This window comes from the organism of the source record quoted next, unplaced genomic scaffold (assembly GCF_019419815.1).
Source record: "Pyrus x bretschneideri cultivar Hongxiangsu unplaced genomic scaffold, Pyrus_bretschneideri_v1 Contig25, whole genome shotgun sequence".
NCBI classification, from domain to species: Eukaryota; Viridiplantae; Streptophyta; class Magnoliopsida; order Rosales; family Rosaceae; genus Pyrus; species Pyrus x bretschneideri.
Window position 1 is genome coordinate 161,525 of NW_025999557.1, and position 9,732 is coordinate 171,256.

Here is a 9,732-nt window from a genome sequence, read left to right on the forward strand (position 1 = left end):
CTCCTAATTATCCTTTTCAAATTGGGATTAATTACCAAAATTAATTGATTGCAAGATATTATTTGACATAATATCTTGCAATTAGAGTAAAAAAAAACCACCATAAGTGGCCCTTCCCCATTTCTCCAAATAGGCCCGGCCACACCCTTATATATAGCCCCTCATTTCTCGAAAAACCTAAGTCCAATTCTCTTCTAAATTTCTCTAAATTTCTCTAAACACTTCTCCCACATATTCTAACTTTGGCATCGGAGATTCTTCGGCTAAAACCCTCCCCCATTCATCGTGGGCGCATGAGGCTTTTGACCTCGATCATAGGTGTTAATTGTTTTGCAGGTGCATTTTCGTCCAAGAAGAAGAATGCGGAAATTTGCACCCACAATACCAATTATATTGACACGTTTTAAGACAGTCACCAAAAGATTAATTGTTGACATCTGGTCTTGTGTCGCTAATTAGGTGATGACTGGGTTTTGTAGTTAGTATTTTGGGCTTTAGTCTGCTTTACGCGAAAAGCTAAGTACAAATACTACAAAGAAACAGTACAAGTAACAAGCTTAAAGGACAACAGATTATATATGTAACTTATCTATTAAACAATGACAGATATTGTTTTACCCATCAATAATTCACAATGAAGAAGAGATGAATGCTCAACTCTCTTCATAAAAAAGTACTCTTCTTCCTTAGTTCATTTTGTGGCAATTTGTTCTTATTTCTCCTTTGGAACCTTCCTTGACATCAAGGGTGCTCATTTTCACCATTGCCTGTTGAAAATCTAAGAAGAACATGGCTTGGTTGAAGGCATAACCATTTACAATGTTTCTAGTTTTTGCACTGGCAAATAGGGTTTGATCAGAAGTCAGGACTCCAGCCTTCCTTTGCAGTCCGTTGAAGTAGACATTATCAAAATTGTTTCTCGTTGCATCGAAGGGTTGCTCGGCGTTATCGCCTGTGCTGCATGTTTTGGTCAGTTGCTTTGCAAAACCTGAATCTAAATCTGGATCCACAGTATCACTCAATCGGTTTTTGAATGACGAGCACCTGGCTACACCTAGTGTGTGCGCACCTACAAAGTACCAAAAATATCAACGTAAGTATACAAGCATTAAACTTAAATGCTCTCTAAAATGACAATCTAACCGTCAATTTGAACTATTAATTGGGTAGAAATTGAAGGACACTATTGGCTAAGTAACATTTTAACTAATCCAAAAAAGAAAGAAAAACGCACCAATTGACAATTTTACAATTTAACAATATAACATATCAAGAAAATAACACCGAAACTTGTAGATTGTAAATTGGATCATATATGTGTACCAGATAAAGCAACCATTTCTTGAGCAGTAAATCCATGTTGCCCAAACATTGTAATGAGCTCAGAGGCATTCAAAGTGGGCGGAGGCAGATTCCTTGTGTCTTCTATTTTAGACCTCCTTCCATCCTTTCTTCCTTTGGGTATGTCATAAACCGGGCCCCCAGCCTGTTGTTAGTGAAGTCCCATTAAAAACAAAACTTAAATTTAATCATTTTTTGAAAATATTAGGATTTTTATCACAAATGGGGTTTTATGTATTGTAAATACATTTTGGTCTTGTATGTTTTGAATCAAACAATCAATTGTGGTCTTTTAGTGTTTGAAAACGTGGATGATGATATTGATTGATTCAAACATAAAAGACCAAAATTATGTATTTGCAACGCATAAAGACCATTTGTAATAACAATCTAAAATAATAATAACTAGCATTTGCCTACACACTATGTGTGTATGAACACATTTTTTTAGAAAATGAGGAGAGAGGGAGAGAGAAAGAGAGAACGTGGGGGCTGGGAGGTTTTTGTTTTTTTTTTTTTTTTTTTTAATTTTAAATATTAGAGACATTTTAACATCACATGTAGGTGAGGTTTCAACAAAAAATAGTAAAATTTGGACCTGTGAAATTACATTATTGCCCATCATTTTTTTTTTTTTTTTTGTGATAGAAGACTAAGTTGTCTTTTCACCCTCTTTTGGTTGACAAAGAGGATTTCATTAACTAATAGAGATAATAATAATAATAATAATAAATTGAGGAATATGCATGAATAACATAGTGCAAGTGATGAATGAGAGGTGACTTTCTTCTATACACTTAATATATATATATATATATATATATAGTGGGATAGAATCAAGGGACAAATACTTTTATACTCCTTGTTAGTCTTTAGATCTATTTGAATCCAATGATCCTAAATAAAACTAATATGACTCATATAAACTACTAAATGATGTGGAGTTGATGAAATGGAAATAAAAAGGCTTTAATCAATTAAAAATATTTAAGAAAAAATTATTAGGTTATGGAAACTTAAACACTTTGGAGCCTCCATCTTCATCTAACTCCCTATGCCATTGTTAATTAAGATGACAAGAACTCAATCATGCATGGATATATCAATCTCGCTCCATACAACCTAACTGACTTTTTCACTTTCCTCTTCCTATTCTCTCCCCTCTTTCGAATCCTACATTATCAATACTATGTTTGCATGGGTTGTCTGTAAATGATGGGAAGGTATAAAAAGTGGGCTGAATAAGATAGATTTAGAACTCTCGCCCTGTTAAATTTTATTTTTTTTCTTTTTCTGTTTGGTTCAATCACTGAAGATCCCCAGTTTCGTGCCCAGAATTTGAGTCTGGATATAGCCAGGGAAACAAAATTGAATCTTCCTGGAAAGGGATGAGGTTTTAACCCTAAAATTGATTTACATCAAATTTCTTAAGTATGTCCTTGATTGACAAGAAAGCTTTTTAATGGCTGGTTATTCCATAATATAAACAAAAGAACTAATCAGACTCAGCAACAATTTTTATTTGATGCACAACACAATGGCATGAAGGAAGATGGTGTTCGCCAAGGAAGGTGAATGGTTTAGGTACAACGGGACTTTTTTCAAAACATTTTAAATTTGTAGTAGAGGTTTATATTAATTAATTCCAAGCCATCGCCACATCACCTACTAAATTAATGACAATAATCTTAACTTTTAATTATGACCATTAGATTAAAAAAGATCCAAGGGCTAATAAGGAGTGTAAGGATATTTGTAAAAATATTTGTCTCTTGATCTATCCCATAATATATATATATATAGGTGTGCAAATCATTTCTCCTACTTACCGCAAAAACTGCATATGTAGAAGCCATTGCAACTATGTCGGCGCAAGAGACCACGCCAGGGCATTTTTTTTCAAGTTCCGCTTTTGCAGCATCTATAACTTCATAGCCACGCAAGCTCAAATTTGCTGGAGAGTCCTTTTCTGCTGTGTTATCTTTTGTTGAATCCAGGAGAATTGACGCATCACATCCCTAATTATCCAATAGTTACAAAACCAAAATTCTAATATTAATTAATAACGAATATATGTAGTGATCGAATCCCTAACAAAGTTTCTTTAACGTGAATACTTGACCATACACAAGGAAAAAAATATATATATTTTTCTATTTAGGTGGGTGTGTAACGTGTGATGATATGCTGATTGAAAAGTGCATGATATGTGAATAACAAGGGAACGAGTGAAGATGTAACACACAGCACTTCTTACAAACAACAAAAAAGAAAAGGTCAGGGTTTTGTATAATCATTTCGTTTCTAATTTCATATGCATTTCATCTTGTCTACTTCTTTCATATATTTTCAAGTACAAAAGGCTACGTAAAAACTACAAACTAAAGCTGAAATCATCGTAAACAGCTTTAAGATACCAAATGGAAGGACACATTTGAAAATATCTTTGGTACGTAATAGCAACTGAAAACACAAACACGAAAGCATTGTGAATATGTATGTCTGCATTATTTTATACCATGCAGACATATTTGCATAGTGATCTCGCCACACCAAGCCTATCGTTGTGCCTACCTCTAATTAAAAAACTTTCTTAAAAAAATTTAAAATAATGAGAAAGGAGGTATTGCTGTTGTGTGTTTACAGAGAGAGAGAGAGAGAGAGAGAGAGAGAGAGAGAGAGCACCTCTATGAAGCAGTCATGGAAGTGCATTCTGATTAGACCTGCAGCTAAGGTTGGATCAGCTTGCAAGGCCCTGGTGACTGTATTTCTCACAATAAGTTCAGCCATCGGGCAGCTCATAATGTAATAGCCCATACTCAAACCCTTTGCTCGAAATACGAAGCCACTCATCATTTGCAATAGTAGAAACACTACAAACAGCTTAGCAATAACCATCTTGGATAAATCTAAGGGGAAGATCTTGAATTCAAATAGTGGTGAGAGGAAATAACTAACAAGGTATATAATAGAAGGCTCAAGAAAGGAGGAGTAATTGTTAGAATGAAGAGTGAAGGCAATGTGGATTTATATAGGTGCAATTTAATGCTTCAACAAAAGTTGCCGCCCCAAACTAAACGGAAAAAACAAAAAGTTGAAGAGACTGTGCTTTATGATCAATATTAGTTAAATTACTCTTCTAATTCATAAGGAGGGGATCTGAAGTTGGGAATAAAAAAAGATATACACTACTCTGATCAATTGGTCTAATTCACAATTGCAAAAGTTACCACCCCAATCTTAGAGGAAAAAGACAAGTTGAAGACGACAGTGGTTTATGATCAATTTTAAACTACTCTTTTAATTTATAAGTGGATTCAAAGTTGGGTGTAAAAGAAGAGACACACTGTTCTAACCAACTGGTCTAATTTTCCTCTGCAAAGTAGAGTTCCCAATTTTAGAAGAAAAAAAGATAAGTTGAAGATGACAATGGTTTATGATCAATTATGCACCTAATCAATCTAATGGTCAAATCCAATACAAGAATTTTAATATAATTAATGCATGCTAATTGCAAATAGTTCGACTCGTAAATAATGCACCATGGGGCACTAAACCAATTTTATAGCCAAATCATGCATGCAAGTAGTTGCCACACTGAAATCGAAAGACGATAAAGATCACACAAAAAATTGAAATGCGGTTAATTAATAATCATATCTAAAAACATATGAGGTTAATTCTAAGAGTTGTTTTTTGAAATTTTCATGGATATAATGGATTAATATAACTATGGGGTGGGCATGGAAGTCAAATGTCAAAACGAAAGTGCGGAGGTGAAGTGTATGCACTATATATATATGTAGGCCACGACCAGAAAACGTCATGTACAGGCATGTATATATGTAGATCAGCTGGCTTCCATTGCAAAAGGAGCCTACCTACTCTCAGGGTCCATGTCTTTTTGTGAGAAGTGGGGGGAAGACTTATTTGGCCAAAGAAGATATCAATTTACGCGTGCAGATCAGCAGGTTAACATCAGTGTCATAACATGTTCAATTCATTTGGTTGTGGTACCATATTCTACACATGTGTGGAGATGGGGATTTGCTTTTACTTCAAGGAAGTGATATGTGTTAAAAACTTGATTATTGGGTACTTTTATATCATATATACTACTCATCTCTATTCATGAGATATAGAGAGAGAGATACAAAGGTTATACTACAAAGTCAACAAACATATTTTTAATTAATTGCATGCTAATTGCCATCTTCAAACTTGCAAAATTAGTTGTAAACCCGCTATAGAAATAACCTTAGCCACTCTACAAACCATGGACAACTAATAAAAGTCTTGGACATTTTTTAGCTCTCAAAAGTATAATTTTTAAAGGATTAGTAATAGACTAATTTTTCCGTTCTATGGAGGGTTAAATCTTTGCCCGTCTATATTTTTATTACTTTATAGTATGCTCAAGTGGAAAAGGATTATCACCGGATCTTTTTCTTGGGGATCTCGTGATCGTGGCCGTTTATCATACATCATGTGGTCAGTTTTCGTTAGGTACCATTTATATTAAATTTTAAATTTTAAATTTCAAATGATTTCTGACTGCACGATGTACGATGAACGGTCACAATCATGGGATCAGATCCTTTTCCTACTCAAGTACCTCTTGACCATGTCATCAAAACCTAAGTATGGGGCGGGCACATTTTAGCCCTTTAGGGGCTAACTTGAGCCCCTAAAATAAGCCCGTTTGCAAAATGATCTTTGGTTAATTGGAGATTGTTTTGTTCAAGTTTGGAGCTAATTTTGGCCAAAAGCACTTGATTAGAGATGCCATTAGCAACTATGCCTTCCGGTTCGTATTCAATCTTTACAAGTAGAAAACTGATTTTCCAAGAAACTAGGTTGCCTACGACAAGCGTTAAGTATGGACATGTAGGCTTTCTGTCAGTAATAGATATAGCTTAGTCATCGTCAGTTATACTCTTCCAATGTTAAGTGAACATTAATCTCTGTCTGGGAGCAAAGTGCCAGTGACTCCTAGTATGAATTACAACGATCGATCATATATGATCTTCAGTTCATGCATGCATCAATTGATTTACTACAATTCAAACATAGTTAATATGTGTTCAAGTAAGCAATAAATAAGTTCCAAAAATTCGCCCATATACCTCCTTACTATTGGTTGGAACCTGATAGGTAATCACTTAGCTTGTGATTTTGTATAATAGGTGTATCAGCCCATTTGCAGCAAACATCTATGTCTCGATCAACAAACATCCATGTCTCGATCAACAAACCTAATAATACATATATACATTCTTTGAAAATGAAAAATCATTTTGTCTTGATTAGGAAATTAACTTCATTCTCTAACACGCAAGTAGGTCTTTCATCTCAAATTTCTTTTTGACATAGTTTTGTAGTCACTCTCTTCATCCAAATCATTGTATGTAACAACCATATCATTCACATACACAATTTAGACGTAATTTTACCATGCTTATGCTTAAAAATAAAAAAATAAAAAATACATGGTCTGAGTCACTTTGTTGGTACATAAACACAATAACTTCTTTTTGTTTTTTGAACGCAACGAAAGTTTCATTGATAATAAAGGAACAGATAACAAATCAAGAAGGCAACACACTGCCACCATCAGTACATTCCGAATGAAGAGAAGACGAAATGAAATCAGGAGGCTCCTCAAACCATGAACAAGAGGCAGTATCCATATTGAGAGCACATGAATGGTATTAATCTTGGCATCTGGTGTGAATACTCTCCTAACATCTAGTTAACTTCATAGGTTTGGTCTACCCCTTTTGCTACCTGCCTTGAACATAGCTGTATAAATTCATCAACGTCCGACTGTGCTATTCTTAATTACCATTATGTATAATTAATTACTACAATATACGCACCGATCAAAGAGTCAAACTGATGAACAAATATTCAGAAATTCATGAACAAAGGTTGAATTGTGTGCATTAACTCTTATTGAACAGTTTGTAATGCAGACAACTACAAAGAATATCGTAAAGTACAATTCCATGTCAACTAACAGGCACGTAGCTTCAACTATGGTGTCTGTTACAAAGAAAAAAGAATTAAACAATTTGGAAATAGTAATTAAAATCGTTGTATACAAAATTTACTTTATTGCAGTATGAGTTAACTAAAGTAATCAAGGATCATCAGTTCATGTTATGATGATAACTTCATTATTTAGCGTGAGTCGTAATTATAAACGAATGGAGTTTTTAGACGCTGCATAGAATGCCTTTAGTTCTCAGTCTCCCTCAGGCTGTTGATTACAATGTCTGCAGCAGTTGTTACAAAATCTGCCATGTTCCTATATAACCCAAGAGAAACCGCAAGGAAATTCAGTAAGAAAATCAAAAGGGATTAATTGTTGAAGCATTTGCAGATGTACTTTTTCGTTATACTACGTTGGCTACCTAATATTTTTTGAAAACTCAAGAAAGCAGTTTCACTTTTTTGTTTTCAACTTTTGGTTAAAAATGAAAACTGAAAGTAGTTATTCCAAGCACGTTTTTAGTTTTCAGTTAAAAAAAACAACTGAGAATAAAAACTGAAAACGAAGTGGTTATCAAACAGCCTCTTCAGTGTTAGAAAAATGAAAACTGGAAAGTGAAAACAACTTTCTTGAGTTCTCATATTTGGCTTTCAATTCTCAATTTTCATTTTTTGTTTTAAATAAAAATAGTTACCAAACTAGTTTTCAATTAAAAAAAAAAAAAAAAACTGAAAACTAAAAACGAAATAGTTATCAAACAGCAAATAGTATGTATTGGTAGTCTATATAAACCTAAAGGGAAAAAATGAATATAGATTCGTCGATCTTACCCTTTTGAGGAGTTGTATGTCAACCCTACGGTATTCCTAGCCTCTTGAAGAGCCAACCTAAAACTTTGTAGCTTCTCCGGCGGACATTGCCCGTTGTCCACGACACGAAGCTGAGAGGGCTTGATGTCACAGAATATAGGAATGACCTTCTTATTGGACTCCATGATTAGGGCCAGTTCATGAAGGCAAAAATACGAGTCACAATAGCGAGGCGAAAACACAGCAACACCAACCTTGCAGCCCCTTATTGCACTATCAATTTTATCAAATAGTTTATCTCCAGGCCTCATGGTCCTATTATCTAAGAAAGGGCGCAAGTTGAGTCGAGAAAGGTGGTCGTAAAGCAAAGAGACGATTGTTCTCTTGGTGTCGATTCCTCTATGGTTAAGAAACACATCGCAAGATTTCGTGGCGCGTTCGGCCAATTGGGTTTGCTTTTGGAAGCTGAATAGATTGTGCTTCAAGCTAATGGCTGATGAACGATGCATGGTTTTTTATATGGAACCCTAGTTTTTCTTTTTCTGCCTTGTTCTTTAACTCTGTTTAATAATGAGAATTGTGCTTATCAGATGTTCTTTGAATACGAACGGCTTTAAATAGAGCCTCCGAAGCCTCTATTTTTCAAGTTCTTTAGAATGGAATGTGTTACTGTTCAAATTGATTTTGACAAAACTGATAAAGTGTGAAAAAAAACTAAAGATTTGACCAGCATTAAGCAAATAGATTCTGGAAATAAATGGGAACCCTTCAAACACGTTGAAGGTCCCTCTATATAGCATGCATTGGGGCATTTTCTTGACGAATTTAAAATTAATGTTCTATTTTTTCCACCAAATGTCGAGGACCAAATATATATAAAATGCACGTGAAACTTATTCAGCGAATTTCATTGTCAGTTCTTTCTCCTTTGAATTCTACACAAATTCAAAGTAACTTCTTGTCTGTATACTTCAATTAATATTATTTTTACCACAAAAGGAACACACTAATATGTACACATATGCTGATCAAATTTACTTTTATTGAACGTTTTACAAACCATCAAAAGGGTTTCTTTGACTGTTTGAACAATATACAAGTCGTGAATTAAAAGAAGGTCTCCTCCTTGCATACACACACATACAATAAGCTCTAACAAGTTAGTAACTTATTATGAAAATAGTAACTTGTTGGAGCCACTTCATAAAACATCTTATAATCTGAACACTTCACTTTTTATATTATACGGAAATATCAATCCTAGAAAAATTCATTAAAATTAGAAGTCATTTAGTTATCTAATCGTTATTTAATAAGTGGACAAACACATTGTTATGAAATATGCAAAATAATAACCAAAGCACCAAATCATTTGTAATTTGACTGGTTTTTTGGAAAAATATTCTATGAGGACCTAAATAATGAAAGGATCCGTTCACGTGATTACATTGTGGAGTGAGCCTAGATGAATTATTAGTAGTTAGTATTGTATTCAACTGCTAATTGGTTAACGCATGAGCACTCATGTGTGTATAGTTCAATATGTGTAGCACCCCCCTTCTTAGGAGGTACCTCTTTTGAAGAATA

At 34.2% G+C, this 9,732-nt stretch overlaps 2 protein-coding genes across 2 annotated transcripts; both read right to left on the reverse strand.

Moving 5' to 3' along the window:
- Positions 1-541: 541 nt before the first annotated feature.
- LOC103966973 (peroxidase 47) lies at positions 542-4,546 on the reverse strand. The gene is made up of 4 exons (XM_009380214.2): positions 4,027-4,546; positions 3,171-3,359; positions 1,324-1,486; positions 542-1,069 (listed from the first exon to the last, which is right to left on the reverse strand). The coding sequence occupies exons 1-4, from the start codon at positions 4,237-4,239 to the stop codon at positions 687-689; spliced, it is 948 nt and encodes a 315-aa protein (XP_009378489.2). The 5' UTR covers positions 4,240-4,546; the 3' UTR covers positions 542-686.
- Positions 4,547-7,581: 3,035 nt separating this feature from the next.
- On the reverse strand, positions 7,582-8,456 carry LOC125478457 (TIR-only protein-like). Its single transcript, XM_048586636.1, has 2 exons — positions 8,167-8,456; positions 7,582-7,651 (listed from the first exon to the last, which is right to left on the reverse strand). Exons 1-2 carry the CDS (start codon positions 8,454-8,456, stop codon positions 7,582-7,584), a joined length of 360 nt encoding a protein of 119 aa, XP_048442593.1.
- Positions 8,457-9,732: the final 1,276 nt, after the last annotated feature.